A 20886-nucleotide genomic window follows, 5' to 3' on the forward strand; every position below is an offset into this window, starting at 1 on the left:
ATTGGAAAGCAGCAATGCTGAAAGAGACCTAGGGTTGTGAGTGGACAGAAAATTAGATATGAGTTTTTATCATGATATGGCAACACAAAAGGCCAGCGTGGCTTGGATTTAGACATAAGGGTCTGCCTGTATGGAGCCCCAGGGCTATGAAGTCTTCTAGGCTACACAGGATCTGAATTTCTGATGTAGAAAAAAACAAAAGACATAAACAAAACCAAGCCCTTTAACTAGAACCACAAACCTTTCAGGCCTTCTTTATAAAATAAAGAAGTAAAAAAGCACACAAGCTCATTTTTTTCCCTTTGTAGATTAATTTTAATGATTTAAGGGTCACAATGCCTCTGGGAAGTACTATCATCTCCATTTCATTGCTGGAATAACCAAAGCATAGAATGGTTACATGACTTGCTTCCAGCAACAGCTGACCCACTAAATTACATGTTTTTCTTGAAAATTACACTTACTAAAAAAGTACAACAGCTTACTACAGTCTTGGACCCGAGGCAATGCTAGCCTACTAGGGGCCCTAAGCAGGAATATTTTTTGCTTCCCCCCTAGCTAAAATGACTAATTTCATTATTTCCACAAACCAAAAAATATACCAACACTAACACTATATATACTAATACACTCGTTAAAAATTCCACATTGAATAAGATGAACTGTATTTTGAGGGTAATACTAAATTTGGGCCCCTTTGAGCTGCTTGGAGCCCTGATTGAAGTCTGCTTATGTTTAGTACCACCACTGCTTGGACTTAAATGCTGAAGTGTCATTATTGTAAGGGATCATGTATGTGGCAGCCATGTTTAAAAAACATGAGTATTGTCATCATAGCTGCAGAGTCATAACACAAAAATTGTATGTTGTATTACAGAGATAGGCCTGGTATAATGGTCTGAGCAAGTCATCCTCAGCTCTGGCTTTCCCAATGCATTGAATCTTCAACATGAGTCACTATTAGACTACACGTTCTTTGGAGAAGGGCTTCTCTGTGTGTATTATACAGCCCCAAGCACATTGCTATCTTTAAATAAATACAAAGAAAAATAGGATTTAATAATCCACAGGCTGTGTATGTTTTAGTACTACTGGGGCTCCATCGTACTAGACATATTAATAGATATTTCATGCCCTGAACTGCTTACAATTAGAGCTAGTCAAAATTTATTGTTCTAAACATTTTTTTATGAAAAAATGACCTTTTCATCAGAAGAGAAATTTCTGCTTTTGATGTGTTTTCAACAAATTTTTTCAGGTATTCAAAGGAAAAAACATTTTTCTGTTTTCATCTTAAAATAAACCAAACATGCACTTTTTGGGTTGAAGTTTTATTGGCAAAACCTCAAACACCTTTGAAGAAAAAATTAAACTTATAAAAAAACTATTTTTACTGTAATATGTCACAGGAACAAACAGAAACCATCCCAACCAGCACTCCTTACAATATAGATAATCCAGACACACGAAGGGTGGGAGGGGAAATCGAGGCAGAGAGGAGTGAAACGATTGGCCAAAGGTCACATAATAGCCTTTAGGCAGAGGTGGGAACAGACCCCAGGTCTCCTGCCTTCCAGTGCCCCATGTAAGCCCATGCAGGGTTGGTGTGTAGAAAGATTTTGTACAGCCCTGAGAAGGAAAGTCCTCTTCTCCTGACAGGGAAAGTTTAGACGTGCTCCCCCTCCCCCCATTCCTGCACTGTTCTTGTGGGGTCTCCTCTGGTCCCTCATGAGGTTGTAGCAACAGGTTTCAGAGGAATGTCCTTGAGTAACCCCTGTTCTTGTCCCAGCACCTCCCCCATACCTACCGCGGTCTCGGTAGCTACAGTATTCCTTTAAGAGGCGGTGGGGGTTCCCTCTCCTCCTTCATGCGACTTGACACAGCCCTGGCCACGCCCCCCTCGCCTGTTGTATCATCGCAGGGGCATCCCTCCTCCCTCTCCCCTCCCTGCCCCCAGCAGCTCTTGCGCCGATTGGCTCCGGCTGGCGCAAGAGGAGGCCTCGCGTTCGAAAAAAAAAAAAAAGATACCCGGACGTTCCAATGGGAAGCGCGTTCGGAAAAATGATACACAACGTTCCAACGGGGAAGGGAAACGTCCCGATTGGTCCCGGATGCCATCAGGGCTAGCTGGCTGACCAGCAGCTGCTGCCGAGTGAGGCCGCCGGGCTCCTTGCTTCTCGCCCAGCTAGGGGAACTTTAGGTAGCAAGCAGCATTGAATGGGCTGGGAGACAGCAGCGGAGGCACCCTTGGGTTTGCAGCGTGTGTGGAAGTTCTCGCCATGAGCAATCCCCAGGCAGCAGCAACTGCTGCTACTGCAGCACGAGCCCCCTCCTCTTTGCTGCTCCGGTTCCCACCCCCTGGCATCTGAGGCGGATCCCAGTGCAAACCCTGAGCCTCATTAACTCCTCTGACCTGCTTATTATTTTAATTAATTGATTCCCCTCCCTCCCTCTAAGGTGCCTGGAAATCTGTGACCAATTGCGAGGAGAGGGGTGCGACCCTGTGGATATAGTTTCGTTTTCTTTTCAAATAGACCGAGAACATATACTTGTGGTGTTGTTTTTTTGTTACAATCTATTTGGTTGCACTGGTGGGAATTCCTTCTTTGGTGAGTTTTTTTCCCCTAAAGGGTTTGTTGGAGGGGTGTGTAAGGAAACCATGGGACTACCTGCTTTGGAATTTAGTGACTGCTGCTTGGATAGCCCCCAGTTCCGAGAGAGGCTGAAATCTCATGAAGCTGAGCTGGACAAGACCAACAAATTCATCAAGGAACTGATCAAAGATGGGAAGTCGCTCATTGCAGCACTCAAGAGTAAGTGACGGCGACCCTGAAGGGCAGGGGAAGGAATGATGGTGGCATAAGCCTGACAAGGAATCCCGAATCGCATGTATCTGAGCCAGTGCCACCCGGGATACCTGGATGGAATAACGGGGGGGGTGGGCACTGGCTGACAGATACAAGAATCTGGAAAGGGTATTGGATGTAGAAGCAGGAAGCTGTAGGGAAAATAGGAGCGGAGTTAAGTATTAATCTTGTATGATCGCTTTCATGCTAATGCCTTATTGTTTTTCAAGAGTTGTGTTATAGCTTAATTAGTAACAAATGTGTCTATTGGAAGTCTTGGTTGGGGTGTGGTGCACAGGTGTTGGGGGAAGATAAGGAACTCTGAATGAGAATGTCTTGGGGGTGTCTTCCAAAATGCAGTCCTGCAGGCGAGCTGCAAATGATCTGGCTTTCACCTTTTGATATGTAAATAAAGAATGGGTTGGTCTTTAATAACTTTCCCCTTCTCCTTCTGAAAGCCCTAGCATATTCCTACTGGGAAAGGCCACTGTGAAAGCAGCTTCTCAAAAAGGGGAGGGGTTATGGTTTTTGCAGGTGGGTTATTTGCCTAGTTATTTAAAAGGGAGCAGCACTCTACCTTTCCTTACAGCTTTAGCTCTTAGTAGAGCTGTCTCTTCTGTTTGAAATTCTTTACTTAATTTCTTGTTAATAGAGTGGGAGTGGGGATGCAAGGACAGTTGAATAATCAGGAAAGTAAACACACAAACAATGATTAATGTCCTTCTTTTGGTTCTAAATTCCCTCCCTCAAGGAGAGAGAAATCCAACCCTTGTGGTGGTGGAATTGTATAGTCTACTCCTCCTCTGTAAAGTGTGTGTGTGTGTGTGTAATGTAGCTTCGAAATCCCCCTAACTCTACATCTTTAGGCTAAATGCCACTTGGTCATAGTTCTTAAATACTGGCAATGTTTAACTCATCTCAGTGTGGATGTTGTACCTTAACTGCAACATTGCTCCTCATGAGTTTTGTACTTGAAGTGTGACTTACGTATATGACTGCAGTAAAAGACCGTTCACTAGATACAGAGCTTCTCTAAAAGCTGGTCATCAGTGTTACTTTTGGTTATCATTGTTTCTGACCTAAAATGAAAGAGCTGTACACTACTGTGTGTCCTTTTCCTGTTTTCTCCTAAAAAGTAGCTAATGGTGTTGCATCAAGCTGGTTTTAGTCTGAGGCCTGTTCTCCCATCAGTTCAGGAGGAATACATTTATGGGCAGTTCTTATTAATGGGAATGCGGGCATTCTTAGCAAAGGATTCAGAGTTCCATAGGGCATGCAAACACACAAGGAAACCTGTAATATACCTGTTTGAAAAGCTGAGTGATGAGTCTGTTGCCTGCCAAAAGGAACAGTGTTGGCATCTGCTTTTTAATTTTAAATCTGCATGAATATTAATTTTTAAAAATACATCTTGTTATATGGTGAAGTGTGGATTCAGTAATGAAATCCATCTCTTGAAAGAGACTGGTAACACCTGCTGCCTTGCATTATGCAGTCAGCTGTTCATACACATGTTTTTGTACAATTACTGATTTATCTCAAACTTGACCTGTCCCAGCACTGAGTCCCATTCCTCCCTCTGCTCCAGAGCAGTTTGTGGAAACTGAAGAGGTGATTTTTTTTGTAACAGGGATACAATTTGTTGTAAAATTAGGTTGTAGGTTAAGACTATTAACTTATCTCAGCATTTATTTTTTATTTTGTAAGTGGACATAATCAATATGCGATCCTCAGTTTAACTTTCTCCAGCATTGAAAAAACAAGATGTCCCAGTTACAATATAAATATGGTAGGGATCATGTTTTATGTATCCTAGCCCTCTACCCTGCTCATATCATATATATCAAGCTTAGATTTGCTTGTGTAGTAGGGACCCAACGGGTGTAATTGTGTTATTGAATCATGTTACAGCCCAGATTAATATAGGTGTGACATGGTTAGATTTTTATGCACACAGGTAGGAGTAAATCATGTTAAATATGGTCTTGGAGGTGCTATATTCTTAATGTAATTTCCCCTATACAAGCTCCTTTTCACTGTAGAGAAGTCCTAAATTATGGATATTTCCTTTGGCTAATATCTCTCGTGCTCTGTCTTAAGAGCATATTTTCAAAGTATCTTGTAACCTAAATGTACTCCATTTTTTATTTATTTTTAAAATTTGATTTTTTTTTTATAAACAAAGGGGGATGGGCGGGAGGTGAGAGACTAAACCTTTCTCATCCACCCTCCTGGCTGTGGTTCCTGTAGAACAAATTAATCTGTGACAGCATCATGATGTTGCCATGTTCTCGCATCTTGACACCACAGCATGGTATTTTGTATGCCCCAAGAGTTATTTGGGGATTCTAAAACACAGACTGCATACAGGTTTGTCATTGGAGGGTTCCTCATAAATGCTGAGTTGCAGCTGTTGGGTTTTATTTGTGCTCTTTCCCCCTCGGGTCAAATTCTGAGCCTACAGGTGTTTAGTTCCTTTACACTTGTAGTCTCACCACAGAGGTTCTGTGTTTCAGGATTCCCCTTTGAACTTCTCTACATTTTGGGTGACTGATTGTCAAAGAATAAGCATTCACAAATTTGCCCATATGCAGACCTGAGACCTGATGCATTACAGCAGCATGTTTAATTTTGTGGCATCATAAGAGAGCTTTTTCCTGCTGAATATCAGCATGTTATTTGGGGGTACACCATCTACAAGCGTGTTGTTCTTGAAGCCAACATATCTCTTTCCACTACAATAGTGGAACATATATTTGAAATTTCTCTGGATTAATCGAAGTATAGTTCTAATGAATTCCTTTTTAAGGAAAGACTGATCTGGGAATGCTTTCTCTCTTCTTGTTGGGATCAGGCTTTGTGACAAATATTTTTATGCTACCCTGAATTAATGTGACTTGCATTTCTTTAGTGGCATCTGTATATGTGGGTTTCCCCAAGATGCTTCCCTTTCCCTTGCATGTTCTTAGCTATTAATTCTTGGAATCTGTGTCACTTTCCATATGTCCAAGACAGCTAGGATGATTCTGGTCCAGCAGCGACAAGGATGAGTTACAACGTTGCCTGGTGATAAAGTTGCAAAGTCTTCCTATCTAAATTGTGGTGGAAGAAAGTAAATTGGTCTCTTTGGAAAGAACGTTTTTTGTTTATTGAAATGAAGCTAGGAGGAAAAACAAACATCTTGGATGAAATCCTGGCCCTGAATAAGATGGTGGCAAAAACTCCAAGCGACTTCAGTGGAAAAGTCGAGGGGGAGTCTTTTCATTGATTTTGCTGGGCCTTGAATCAGGCCCATATGACTAACGGCTGTTAACAGCATCACACTAGCAGGCATATTGTGTGAGAGCGAATGCGTTAGAATGGACTGCATTGAATTTCTCTTGGCTTGTTACTGCAACAAGCTATTTTCTGACAGCGTAGACAACTGACTTCTCTGAACAATCCTGTTCTGAACTTGCCTGAGTAATGATCAGCTTGATCTGTTACTGAAGTGAAAACTTTACTATTGTGTTGTCCTTCTGGGTAAACTCAAGTGTGCTGTGTAATAACTGAAATGAACTCTATCGGGGGTGGGGGGCAGAAGGGGGAAAGGGTGTCACATACTGTATTTTCAGAGGGACAGATTGGGTACTTCAGTAAGTGTCTTTCTGTCTCTAATTGCTATGATGCAATCAGTGCTTACAGTACTCTGGTCTGTGGAATTTCTTTATTTCTTTGTGGTTGGTGTTCTAGGAAGGTAGATCTGCATTCTGATCTCTGTTACTCCTGTGCAAATCTGAAGTCATTTGCTTCTCATGTATGTACCTGAGTAAGTGAGATCAGAATCTGGCCTGTAGAGAAATGCATTTTTGCCCCAAGGTGCTTATAATCTAAATTACAATATGGACCATACTCTTCAGCCATAATACGTAGAGGGTATGAACATTGTTGTGGTGCAGTTCTTAAAATAGCTTAATGGACATTCAGTGAAAAGTTTTGGAAGAAATTACTTAACTTTCAATTCCTCCGAACAAATAATCTTGTGTGAAAAGAGGGATATAAGGGATGTGAGAGCCAGTTAACACGCATACTGTCTTCCTCTTCTAAAAGCAGCTCATTCCGTGTGGGTATGTCTACAGTGCAAAGAAAAACCCACGGCACTGAGTCTGAGTGCCCAGGTCAATAGCACTGTAGATGTTCCAGCTTGGGCTGGAATCTGGGCTCTAATAGCTGGCAAGGGAGGAGGTTCTTGGACCCCAGGCTCTAACCTGGGAATGTCTGCACTGTTCTATTTTTAGCCCCGCAGCCAGAGCCCCGTGAGCCCGAGTCAAGTGACCTGGGCTCTGAGACTCTCTGCCACGGGTTTTTCTTTGCCGTGTAGATGTACTTTGCATTTTCTTAAACAAACATATGAGTATAAAGCAGTGTAAACATGTAGCCCATGTGAACACACATCATATCTGTCTCTGACAATTTTAATTTTCTATTTTCAGGAAATGGAGGTTCTAGCATTGGGATGGGTCTGTTATAGGGTGACCAGATGTCCCGATTTTTGGGTCTTTTTCTTATATAGGCTCCTATTAACCCCCCCCCCCCCCCAACCCCTGTCCAGATTTTTCACATTTGCTGTCTGGTCACTGTAGTCTGTTAACTTATAAAAAATAAACTCAACTATTAGCACTTATTAATTTCAATAGTTTTATTTACAGTTTTCTAGCGAATCTTGCAAAAAAAAATGGTGGTTTGTCAATGTTACTGGTCTGGAGATTGCTAATATCCAGTAATGGTAAGTAACTTCCTAGAGATTCTATTTAGAACACTTTTGTATTGGCTTTTTAATAACAATGTCAAACTCTACTGCTTGCATCAATGAGACTGCAGTGCACTTAAAGGCAATTTTGTGCTGTGTGTACAGAACCTAGAAGAATGGAGTCCTTGTCCATGATTAGAGCTTGTAGGCACTATAGAAAAACCAGTAATCGTGATAGGACTTTCTATTCCTAATAGTCTAGGAGAGTTCAAGTCTGAGCACTTACCCCTAAATTGTATTTTTATGTCTTTTAAAAGGTATATATCATTCAGAAAATGACCCTGATTCTGTGGCCCTTTCTCACGAATAATTGCATTAAAGGTAGAATTAAGACTTCTTGCATGAGGAAGTGTCACAGAGTCAGACCTGTTAGTTGGAGAGTGCATGTGGATCCTTTAAAAGGATTTATTTAAAAGGAAAAAGTCAAGAACAGAAGAAGGTGGTGGTGTTCCTGGGGGAAATATCATCTCCTAGTGACAGAATATTGAAATGTCTGAATTCCCCAAAAGCACCTTCTGTAAAACACTTTCCCTGGAATACTTCCAAATACAGATGAGGGGTTCTGTGGTGCACTTGATTAGTGCACTAAACCTTTCATCTCTTGAGGCAGGATGATTCTGAATTGGGTCATAATTAAAAATGCATTTCACACAACCATGGTGCAGGACTAGACTAATCGGACCTATTGCAGCAGGCGTTAACAAAAAGTTTTTTAAAGGGTCGCAGCTCCAGAATGTGTATTTTCTTTCTTGCTTGTATTCTTCTCTGCCTGTCCCAAACATTGGCTGTCAAAATCGCTCAAAGTAAGTTAGATCCTGCTCTGTTACACTGGTGTAAATCTGGAATAAATCCATTGACTTCAGTGGAGTTACGCTGGTGTGACAGAGAACAGAATTTGGCCCTTTAACTTCTTCCTCTGAACATCTCTTTGTTCTTCAATGTGGAAAGCCCAATGACTTCAGGAAGAACTGGTGCCCGGCACCATGCAGGATTGGTCCCACTGAGACCACTCAGTTGTTTTGTCCACAACTCTTCACTAAATCCTGAGGTGTCTGTAGGGTGACCAAATAGCAAATGTTAAAAATCGGGACAGGGGGTGGGGGGTAATAGGAGCCTATATAAGAAAAAGACCCAAAAATCGGGACTGTCCCTATAAAATTGGGACATCTGGTCACCCTAGGTGTCTGGCAGAACCATTGGGGTGGCCTGGGGTAGAATTTGCCATTGCCTGTATTGATGTTAGTGTCTGACTGTCATAATCAACAAACTCACTCTTTTCTTTTCAAATAAAGTGAAGTAGGAGGATGATTAGGACCTAGCTGTTTTTTATATCTTAAGGTAGTAAATTTCCTTTTGGCTTGCTAAGCACTCAGTTGTAAGGCCTACGGACACGTCTCTGCATAGCATCAATCATGAGGTCTCCCCAAGCCTGCATGGTAGCACATAATAGTCTAGTCTCCTGTGGGTCTCATTTCTGTTGTTGGGTTGTTAGTACAGTGTGTTGGTGGCCAGTAATATACAGGAGGTCAGACTAGATGATCGAGTGGTTCCTTCTGGCCTTAAAACTCTCTGACTCTATGGTGATTTTGTTTTTCCTTTCGATACCTGCTGCTGCAATGAGTGTGTGGTGAGCTGTGAAGCAAATTTGGATGAGAACGGCAACCAACCTGATCCATTTGGGAAAAATCTACTAAACTAGTAAAAGGAGTGGATGTGGGGTTTAAGTACAAGAGCTTTTAGTGCAAGTCTTGTAGTAAAACTATTTAAATATCTGCTTGACAATATAGTCTTTACATTCTTTCTTTTGGCTGTTTCATATCTTCTACACTTCATTTTAGACACAGGATGTGTGTGAAGGGTTGGCTCTTTTGATGGTGATAAATGACCAGGGTTGAGTATCTATGCAGTGTTTTGTTGTAGTCTCCTAATTTCCCCCTCCCCCCACACCCTCCAGGCAACTACTCCTCACCTGCAGTCCAATGAGATTGGAAGTGTGGGAGATTTTTGCCGGCATTGCTTGAACAGTTGTGACTGATCAGCCTCTATGACTGAAAAGGTTAAGCACCAAGTACAGAGTGGTATGTTCCTTGCAAATTTATGTGACTTGTATATAGGCCACAAGGTAGCCCTTGGCAAGAACTATTTTCTACTCCAGGTTTGCTCGGCAAGTCTCATTATACATCCAGCTGGTTAAAATCAACAGTGTCAAGCACTGTATCTGTCTATCTAATCAGGAAAGATGATTTCCATGGGTATAATTAAGTTTTCTCACTTGCCATAATCCAGATTTCAGAGTGGTAGCCATGTTAGTCCCTCGTTCTTTTTGCATAAATCCAGATTGTTTGTTTTTAAACAAAAATATCTCTTACGGATTCTGTGATTAGCTTTCCTGGGGTTGCACTATTTTCACCATGTTGTTTTTAAAGCACAGAAGGAATTTTAGCATTGAATGCATGTGGCTTAAAAACAAAAAACGTAGCTTTTGTGGAAGACTAACCTCATTACAAATCCTGCAGTGCTTGGGGCCCATTTCTGTAGTGAGGATTTTCTTATATTTTGGCTTTCCTTTTTTAAGTAAGGGAGGATATGACTCTCTGTTTCCACTGTCTCCATTTATTTCTTCCTGATACTTTCAGTGGCCTGGTTTTCATCAAAATATGTCCCTCTCTGCGACATAATGCATAAATTATTCAGAAAGTCTTGCAAATGCTAAGATCTAAAGTGACGTTAATGATGAACTGCAAAGAGTGGAACCTGGGGTTCTTGTGGAGGTGATGCAGGTTAGCTGGCAAAGCTGTGTGGTGGCTGCAGGCACTGGGAATAGTTGATCTCCAACCCCCTTCTTCTCCCCCTTTGGGTACGTCTATACTTGCCTCCAGGTCTGGCGGTAAGCAATCGATCTTATGGGTTCGATTTATCGAGTCTTGTCTAGACGCGATAAATCAATCCCGGATCGATCCAGGAAGTGCTCGCCGTTGACGCCGGTACTCCTGCTCCGTGAGAGGAGTACGCAGAGTCGACGGGGAAGCCTGCCTGCCGCGTCTGGACCCGCGGTAAGTTCGAACTAAGGTACTTCGACTTCAGCTGAAGCTGCGTATCTTAGTTCGAAGTGGGGGATTAGTGTGGACCAGGCCTTTGTACCTTCTCTGGCTGAGTCTGAAACATGATGGCTGGATTAGGAGGCTCAGGTCTTGGCCAGCATCTCTTCCCTTGAGCCTGGTATTCCCTTAAATGTTGGTGTACCTATGCCCTCCTCCCCCATGGAAGATTGTAAGTGTCTAATTTTTGGCTCTAAGACAGTGGCTAATTTATTTTTTATTTTGGTGGAGGGGAAATTGCTGAATTTGTCAGGTTAGATCTAGTTCTCCAAGAAAAAGTGCAGAAACTTTGAGCAGATGTATCTGGGAAACACAACACTAGAAACAAGGAGATGTGGGTTTTAGTCCTAGCTCTGCCAGAGGCTTCTTGAGAGACCTTGGGCAGGTCAGATCATATCTGTCTGCCTCGGTTTTCCTCTGTAAATATGGGGCTAGAACCCAAAGGGGCTGAGGCTTGATTCACAAAGGTGTATAAAGCACTTTTTAAGACCGAAGGTGCTACAGAAGTAAGTGCCCAATGTTTGAGTCCATATCTCCTGCTGTTGCAAAACTAAGGTGAGGCAGGAGGAGCTGGGGGTGGGATGGGTGTTGGGGAATTACTCAGAACAGTTCTTTTTAATTTAATGTATTACACATGTTGGCTGCAGTAGGTAATAAACCAGAATCCTAACAGGTACTTGATCTTCGAACCATGTGGCTTGTGGCCTGCCACCTGTTCTGCACAGCCTCTGCAGCTGGTCAAAGGTGCTGGATACTGCAGTGAGAGGGCCCATATAAGTACCATATAAATACCTGGGTGTATTTGAAAGGTGATGCCTAGCCACTCCCTGGCAGAGCAAATCCATAAAGGAAATGCTCTTCCTTGACCTAAAATGGAAGAAAAAAAAAAAAAAAAAGTACCTGGCAAGCAAAAAACAAAACAGAAAACCTTGTGGGTGAAGTTGCTAAAGCACATCTCTTACAGCAAGAGGTGGAGGTCAGTAGTCAATAACAGAAGCTAATAACAATGCAGTAGTTTCATTCTGATATTAGAAATACTATGAAGTATAGTGGTAGCCATCTTGGTCTCAGGATGTTCAAGAGACAAGACGAATCTCTCTCAAGTCCTTCTAAATAGATAAGTCTTAAAAATCGAGTTACATGGAGAGGTACCGAACAGCCACTGGGAACCCGCTGATCTTTTGGCTCCCAGCACCATGGAGAATATAAGGAAGTCTCGTCTTCTTTACCCCACATATTTCAGGTCAAAAGGGGAAGAATGACTCAGTGTGTGCACACATCTGCTCTAGAGCTGCATTTTTATTTAGTTGAGTGGAATTGCAGCAGATTCCCTTGGGTTAGCTGGGGATCTGCACCCAGTCACACCACTACCCTTTTTTTAAGCAGGATAAAATTTTGGACAGCTCAGGCTTCTTGCATGTTTACCTAAGGGCTAGGTGCAATGGCAGCATCCAAGAGACGCTTCTCATACTTCCGTTTTTGCTCCTTTCTGACTTAGCTGTGTGTGTGGTTCTGGCTCACTGGATGCTCCCTGATCACTTGCACGCTGTGTCTAATGCTTTCATGTCCACCTGCAGGTTTTTGCCTAATTTGGTAGACTACAGAAGTTTGGGGGTTACTCTTGCTGCGGTAGAGCTTACAGCCCAGTCTGGGTGTCCTTTTTCATAGTGCTGAGTGCGATCTCTAGGCCACCCTGGTAGCCTGCTTCCTTGATCACTAGCACACTAAATGTCAGTAGGTAAATACTGCTGCAGGGTATATAGTCTGTGTGTGTCCACAGACTGGTGAGTGACGCAATGGCTGTTTTGCAAGCAGCATTGTTGTTTGCAGTTAGGCTGTTGGCAGGTGAACTGCTGTGAAATTTTAGTCTTCACCTCTGCGATTGGGCTTGAGTTCCATGCCTAGCCTCATTTCATCTGGGGGTGGGAGTGTTTTGAACAGAGTTCTTTGGAGACCGAGGCCTTGTCTATGCTGCCACTCTACAGCACTGCAACTTTCTCGGTCGGGGTGTGAAAAAATACTCCCCCCCCCCCCCCCCCCCCCCCCCCCAGCAAGTTTCAGCGCTGTATAGTAGCAGTGCAGATAGTGCACCGGCACTGGGAGCTGTGTTCTCCTCTTGTGCGGGGGAGGAGGGGAGTTTTACAGCGCTAGTGCTGCGACTACACAGCCATGTTAAAGTGCTGCCGGGGCAGTGCTTAACGTTGCTAGTGAAGACATGCCCTGAGGTCCATGCCCTAAAGCATCAAGCATAGATCTACATAGTTGGGAACAACTCTGAACCTGTTTCTGTGGCCTAGAGTTAGCCTTGGAATTTTAACTCCTCCTGCCCTGCAGGGTGAATTCTAGTGAATAAAACGGAGTTCTGCCTTCCTGGAAGAAAGGTGAGTTTTAAGTTTCCCCTGCTTGAAAAGAGAAAATGAATCTACTTCCCTTCAGGAGAGGCTGAAAAGCAATATTAGAACAGCAGCAGGCTTGTTAATCTAGTGCAGTGCAAAGAGGATAGTAAATCGCTTCACCCTACTCACCTCTCTGTTTTGCCCATTGTGGGAGTTGTCCCATTTTATTTTAACTTTTATCATCCTCATTCCCTCTCTTAGTAGATCTAAACTGGGTTATTCCCCCCCCCCATTTTCTACTGCTGAAAGGATAGTGGGGTGCTAGAGTAGCTAGTCAGTCGCTGTTGGAGTTTTAGGCTGGGATTTTTCAAAGGTGCCTAAGGGAGTTAGGTGCCCAAGAGCCACTTCTCAGCATATGTGCAATATGCCTCAGGTGGCATGTGACCAGGATTCATCACCAACTTTGGTCAGCTAGTTGGATCATTAGCTTCTCCGGCTTGGGCTGGGTACTGACGGGGAGTGTGATGTGAATGCTGATCCACGCACACACACACCCCGCCCCGCCAAGACCGACTGAAACCTAATGGCTGTTGGGCACCTAACCCTCATACTCCTTGAAAATCCCAGACTTCAGCACCATGGGGAGCATTTTCAAAAGTTAGGTCACTGAGGTGCTTTTGGAAACTTAACCCCATGTTGCCTGATCTTGCTTGGAGTGACTCTGAAATGTCAGTGCTGCTTGGAACCTTGGCCATGCCAGAGCTCCTGTATTGTTCCCCCAGTGGAGCTGACCCAGTCGCAGTAGGCGCAGTGTGGAATTTTAATGGCAAAACTCCTAGAGTAGCCAAGGCCTCGTTCTCTTCTGTAACTGGCAAGCATGGATTCCAAGAATCAGACAGGCTATGAGGTGCTCACTGCATGGAAGAAGGTGAGGACGTGCGGTATGGATTTTAACTAGACTGCAACTTGCATTAGTTAAATTACTTCCAAGGTTCCCATTAGAGAACAGCCCAGTGCAGTCACTCGCACCCATTGATCATTTGCCAATTCTTGGGGGGCTTTCACCATAGGGGGAGCCAGTCATCGCACTAGGAGGGTCTTTGGGTGCCTCCATTCACCTGCTAACATTCCTTCCCCTTTCTGGGGTTGAGGCAAGAGGGGACTTGACCGTCAGCCAGCACCGCCATCGAGTGCATTTCTCCCCAGGGGTTAGACACGATGCCCTCATCTCGTAAGGAGATGCCCTTGGGATGCCCACTATGTTATCTTTTTGGAACTGGAGCCTAACTCTCCAAGTTCTTGCACCGAGCACCTGCCAAAAGTTGTGCAGACTGTGACCTCTGGGAGGGGGAGAGTTCCAGCCCTCTTGTTGCCTAAAACCCAGCCCCTAGGTTTTGCTGCGAGGAAGGTGGAAAAAACCAACCAACCATGGCTGATCTGATGGTATGGGTTGACTGCTGGAAACTAGCAAACAGGAAGTGGTTCTGAGCTCATGGGTCCAAATCTCATGCCAAATCCTGAGAGACTGCAAGCCTACCCTGGAAGTCCTGTTGGGCTGGAAATCTCCCAGAACCTGTCCTGTCCTTTTGCTTTCTCCCATCATGGGAGCCACCAAAGCACACCCCTTGCTGGGCTCGGGGCCCTCAACTCAGGACTGTGTGAAGACAAGCACCTGAATCTCTTTGATGCCCTAATGGCTCCTGGCTGCAGGGAAACGTTATCTTCTAGTTCCTATTTGTTTGGGTTGAAACCAATACAGGATATGTTGCTCCTTACACTAAATCTTAGCTGTTACCCCCTCACTCAAAGGGAAATGCAAGGGGTTTCCAAAGAGATAAAAAGGTGCTGCCAATATGGTTATTTAGCTGGTCCTGCTGAAGTTTGTTTTTGCTGGGAAATCAGGTCACAATAATGTTGCTTGGCTTGTCCATACTTTCTTCTCCTTCACTAGGAATTTGTAGGAAACTATACCTTGAGTCCATGCTGGTGCTGAACCGGAGTACAGATCCTTTGTTTCCATTTGTCTTGCTCTTGTTATGGGTCTGGGAGCAGGCATGTACCCTCTGAATAAGATCTGTGATATTGGCATGCCTCATCCTCCCTCTTGTCTGCAACTTCTGGGGCAATAGTGCTGATCACTCTCCAAACAGGCTTCACTAGATTTCTGTCTAAAGAAATCCAGTTGCCTTCCAATCTTTAAACAGAGTGCATGCTTTTAATTAGTCTTCTGGCAGGGCACTCCGCTTAAGCGCTTGTAAACTTTGGGCTAGCATGGAACAGACACTCTTTAGCTGAAATCCCCACGGGTATGTGGAGTTGCCCGGTGGCAGCCTGTAGGCCTGACCCTGTTGCATGCAAACACGTGCAATTAATTGAAATCAGGACAGCAGCTGTTCTTGCACCCATCTGTCCCAATATGAGGTGTGATACTTCTCTCTAGCAGCCTAGAACTGTGGGGACTGAGATTCTCTCATGGGAGAATGAACCCCTGTTTTGACCACTACTTTGCCTTGTATGTGTCTTTTTCTTTTTCAGGAAGCAGGTGTGTTGGGTGTTCATGGATTATCTTCATTCTGCCTGCCCCGTTCGTATCATTGTTGTGGTCCCTTGCCCTGAGTCAGCAGGAGCTCTGAAGAGTTGGCACTGTTGTAGCAGGAGAGGTGTGATCGTGCATATGAAGGGCGTCTGTTTTTATATTTCACTCGACAGAGAAGAAAACTATGCCAAGAATGGGCCATACTGAGATGAGAGAAGAGAGCAGCTAGCCTGACCTGCTCAAATGTGCTGTGCAGGACTCCCTCTGGGTTCATCATCCCCAACGGGGCCTGGAAACCTGTACAGAGTCTCTTCTGTAAACTGAATGCAGGATGTTAGGCTCCTGAAGTTCCTGGCCCTGGTGATTAGAAACCAGCTGATTGGGCTCTTGAGAGCAGTGACTATTTTAAATGCTCTTTTAGGCAGGCATCTTACGATTTTCTCCCTCCTGCCGCCTCCCTATTTTCGGTCTGCTCCTCACTTCCTGACCAGTTCTGTACCACTACAGGAGTTAACCAGCCTTCTTCCCCTGCCTAATCTTGGGCTGTTCTCTCTTTTCTCTCTCTCTCTCTCTCTCTCTCTCTTCTCCCCTCCCACTGCTCCAGTTGCAGTGCAGTTGGTTTTTGTATGCCACCCAAATAACAGCTGATCACTTCTAGTTTGAGTGACCTCCCAAGGTGATAAGTGGGCAGGCATATCTGAACAGAAGACTGCTTATCTGCTGCTTCAAGCAGAGACATGACTCTACACCTGAAACAAATCCACTTTCACAGCTGTGCTCAGAAGAGGTGAAACCTGTCGTTTTGCGAATCTTTTGCTAATGCTTACTAAAATGTGGAGTGCTTGACTTATTATGTTACATTCTTTTCTCTCCCACTCCACCCCCCCTCACATCAAATATCACAAGATTGAGGTTCATTTTTAAATTGCTCCTCTCCCACCACCACAGCTAAGCTTTTATCCAATCAAAGATGTCCATGACTTTAAAAATAAAATAAAATAAATCACCTGCAGGGTTGCAGCATTAATCGCAGCTAGTGCATGAGAATCAAAGTGCAACTGGCTAGAAATTAAAGTGAGATTTGCTGGTCTCTTTCCATTGTTCAAGTTGAGTAATTTTTCTAAAGATTTAATAATCAGTTATTAGTCAAGTAATAAGAAAATTTCTCAATGTACTCTCAATAACTTTCAACCGGACAAGTCTCTAGGAATATGGTTTCTTTATTACTATATAGCATAGTATAGTGTAAAATGAAATGTGATGGTCTTTTTCTTTTTGGTGTCCTTCTTCTCTCCCACCCCCCCACCCAATTTATTTTTGTATTCTCCTGCTTCCAAGAAATCAGATATAGCGTTGCCTTACTGATCACCCTATAAGAGGCAATGATTATTTGACTGACAAAATTAATTCTTTTGGGAGTTTGTATGTAGTATTTCCCTTCCTTCCCCTTAATGGTATTATGCCTTTTTTAAGTATTCTGTTGTAAGTGGTTTGGTTAAGGGCAGGACTACGTTTAAGACATTGCAGCTCTACCTTTGTAGTGCTTCACTGAAGATGCTATTAGGTCAACACAAAAGCTTCTCCCGTTGGCATAGTTAATTTCCTCTGCGAGAGGAAGTAGCTATATCAATGGGAGAAGCTTGCCTGTCTATGCTGGGGGCTAGGTTGGTATAACTGCGTCGCTCAGGAGGGTGGATTTTTCACACCTCTGTACAACGAAGTTATACCAATGTAAGTTTATAGTGTAGACTTGGCCTAAGGCTAGGTCTACACTACCCGCCTGAATCGGCGGGTAGAAATCGACCTCTCGGGGATCGATTTATCGCGTCCTGTCGGGACGCGACAATCGATCCCCGAATCGACGTTCTTACTCCACCAGCGGAGGTGGGAGTAAGCGCCGTCGACAGAAAGCCGCAGACGTCGATTTTGCCGCCGTCCTCACAGCGGGGTAAGTCGGCTGCGATACGTCGAATTCAGCTACGCTATTCACGTAGCTGAATTTCCGTATCTTAAATCGACTCCCTCCTGTAGTGTAGATGTACCCTAAGTCAGGAAGGGAAGTGAGAACAGGTAGTTAGTGTTCTGACACAGACCAAGGCTTTCCTTCCTGTTTGTTGGGGTCCTGTGGGGAATGATACCGTAACACTGTTCGTTGTTTTTCTTGCCCAGGAATGACACTTATCTTACCTTACCTGAAGAAGAGCTCTGTATGGCTTGAAAACTTCTCTCTCACCAGCAGAAGTTGGTCCAATAAAAGATACTACCTCACCTGCCTTGTTTCTCTCACTTATCTATCACAAATTCTTTTTATCTAAAACCCCTTTCAATTAACCTAGCTTGAAGCAGGGTTCTCTTCCTGAATCTGAGGTAACTGAGGTCCAGCCAAGAGGAGTCTTTGATTAAGGGACTTTGCTGCTGAATGTCTTTTCAAGGCTAGTTTATAGAGTTGCACATAATCTCTGATTGTGCTGAGTAGCCCACTGTCCACACACTGCTACCAGCAACCAACCTCCCAAACTAAGCAGGTTTTCGGTCTGGGCATCTCACCATCACCTTTGCAGCAGGTGGAGGTGAGCATGGAAAATTCTGTGGAAATGTCTCTTAAACCCCCAGAGCTCCAGATGTAGCGGTGTCTGGGCAATACACCAGCGAGCCACAGATTGATGAAGGACTGAGCATTTTGTGAAACTAGCTGCTGAATGTTTGTTTACAGTCTGAGCCTGACTCAGAGAAATTACTGACCTTCCTTCCTCCTGGAATTTGAGCAGGCACCCGGGCTCTGGGGAGTAGTGAAGGAGTTGAACAGGGCAGGTAAAAAATGGCAGTTTTAAAACCACAAGTGCTTTCTGGTAAAAATCGAATGGTGAAATATATTCCAGGCTGCCATGCACCCATGTCTCTGCCAGGCTCTAGCAAGTGACACTGGTACCAAAACAGCCTGCCTGATTTCAGGGCAGGAGATGGAAAGAAGCCGAGTGTAAAATGTAAACTAATGGAAAATCTCAAGTACTTTAGAGGGAGGGGTTAAAATAATATCTGTTCAGCTGCAAAGCCCCCTTTGTCCTAAGAAACACTTTTTTGTTTCTCTAGAGTTAGAAGAATCCCGGTCTTATGAGAGACAGGACAGTATTATTAATAGCATGCCTGTCAGCGAAGGATTTACAAACACTGAAGGGGGACCATCAATGTTAAAATCACACTTCAGAGTAAAACTTGTTTGCCGCCTATTGAAGGTGTTGCCTAAGAGTCCTGTAACTGGAAGTGGTGATGGATAGAAAACTATCCAAGCCCCTCCCTCTCCCTTACATTCTTCTACATTTGACTGCATTTGCAGAGAGCCAGTTTTGCTGTATAACCCACTAATTACTCAACAGCTTCTTCTGTTGTGAGCTATTCATACCACAATATATAAAACCACAAATGTTGGCTTGGGGCGTGGGTGGGCAGGCAGATCTGAAAAGACTTTAAAGATTTTTTTAAAAAACTGACTAACTTTCAAATTGTCTCTTCCTTCTAACCTCTCCGTGAGGGAGGTAAGCACTATAACCTCTTCACAGAAGAAGAAACAGAAGCACAGATTAACGATCTGACTTGCAAATCACTGCCTCTGTTCTTTCAGGAGCAAACATTGGTGGTTAGATGTCTGTACTCCTGACTAGAAGATGTGCTACTGCCACTCGATGTGAGATGAGGGAAGAGAGAGTGTGGGGTGTGCTTTCCAAAGGGTGAAGAATCCTGTGTTCCATGCTGGGTTACCATGGCCACCTGAATTTGATTCTGTACTTGCTGCACCAAGAAACAATGTCTGGATGCATCATCTGAACACAGTGGTTGTAGGCTGTTAGCAGTGATAGGATAATAATGTTACAAAGATGACTCGTGATGCTTTCAATGCAGAACAGATCTTATGTCTTCAGAGTACACTGAACTAGAGAATTATGATCTCAGGACGGAATAGCTGGGAAAACTGGTCTGTTGTTGAGGCCTAAACTCACTGTATGTGCATGTCCCTATTACTGTTTAGTGTATGTGTGTGTAATGTGGCCCTGGTATCTTACTGAGTTTTTGATAATCTTTATTCCTTCTGGCCCTTGGAAGTCTGAAGGAACTGAGTAGAGCAGCCTAAGCCAGGATGTGAAAGGGTGTTTACCTACACAGGGGGTGAGATGGTTCATGTGGGCCTGAGAGGCCAATTGGTACACCTTGTTGCAGTTGGAGTGTGGGCCAAGCCCAATTAAAGATGAATCCGAGCTGTGGGTGGTATTGGGTGGTTTCTGTTACACTCTGACCCTGATGGAAGATGGCAGAGGTGGGCCTGAGAGAAAGCCAATCTACAGGCAGAAGGCCTGGAGGTAGACTGGAGTTAAGGATCCAGAGAAGGGGCAAGATTCCAGGGAGGTAACCCTTGAGGATCAGTGTTCTGTAGAAGCATGGAGAGCTGGGGAAGACTGTTACATCTCCCCCACCCCTGCATCCTGTATGAGGGACATTTGCTTGCGCTTACCTGGCCGTCAGCTCCCTGACACCACCAGCCTGTTAGCCATCCAAGTACTATCCTCTCGGCTATGCCAGCCTGTACTTTGCCATGCAGGTTAATAATGAGTGCATCTGAGGCCTGGAGTCCCTTTGAAGCATTCCTATTTAGTGTCCAGCTTCTTCTCCACTGAAGATTCACAGAAATACAGGTTCTGTGGTCCCCAAGGGAACCGTGTAAATACCAGCTTATATAACATAACTCAGGATCAGTTTCTGGCTTAATACCACAGCACTGAGATAGATAAAAAAACTTACTGTTGTTTTCACTATAAATCAAAGATTCAAGAGATCATGGAAGCAAAAGGTGTGTGGTTTTTTATTTATTTATTTATATATATAAAAAACCCAAAATCATAACACACTTCCTAGAAACTAAACTTAAGAGGCTAATCTCCTACCTAAAGAAGTTTCTTACAATTGGATTTCAGATACCCCCTCAGGCAGGGAATTCTTTGAGCGATCTACACTCATAAACTGAAAATCAATAAAAAGAAATCCAGTATATCTGCTAAGTCAACTAAGTTCAGTTATATTTAGAGCAAATTTGGGGTTTATGAAGGTTTTCTAGCTTTTTATCATTGTGAGTGAAATCTGGAATGGCTGCTGAAATCTCTTTAACAGCTTGAAAGGAACCCTCAGGCTATATAAATAATATTGTATACGTCCAGACCATCTTGTAGGCTTCAACCAACTAAGTTTCAAACCCTTAAGTCCCCTAGGAGGTAGGTGAGTATTCTCATTTTAC

General features: G+C 43.8%; 1 protein-coding gene across 2 annotated transcripts in view; it reads left to right on the forward strand.

Moving 5' to 3' along the window:
- The first annotated feature begins 2091 nt into the window (after positions 1-2091).
- Positions 2092-20886, forward strand: part of ARHGAP26 (Rho GTPase activating protein 26) — a 317491-nt gene continuing 298696 nt past the window's right edge. For both annotated transcript variants that reach the window (XM_054038402.1, XM_054038403.1), the window contains exon 1: positions 2092-2813. In XM_054038402.1, coding sequence (XP_053894377.1) covers positions 2660-2813 — 154 coding nt within the window. In that variant the 5' untranslated portion in view covers positions 2092-2659. The remainder of the gene's footprint in view (positions 2814-20886) is intronic.

Source organism: Malaclemys terrapin, chromosome 8 (genome assembly GCF_027887155.1).
Source record: "Malaclemys terrapin pileata isolate rMalTer1 chromosome 8, rMalTer1.hap1, whole genome shotgun sequence".
Taxonomy (NCBI): Eukaryota; Metazoa; Chordata; order Testudines; family Emydidae; genus Malaclemys; species Malaclemys terrapin.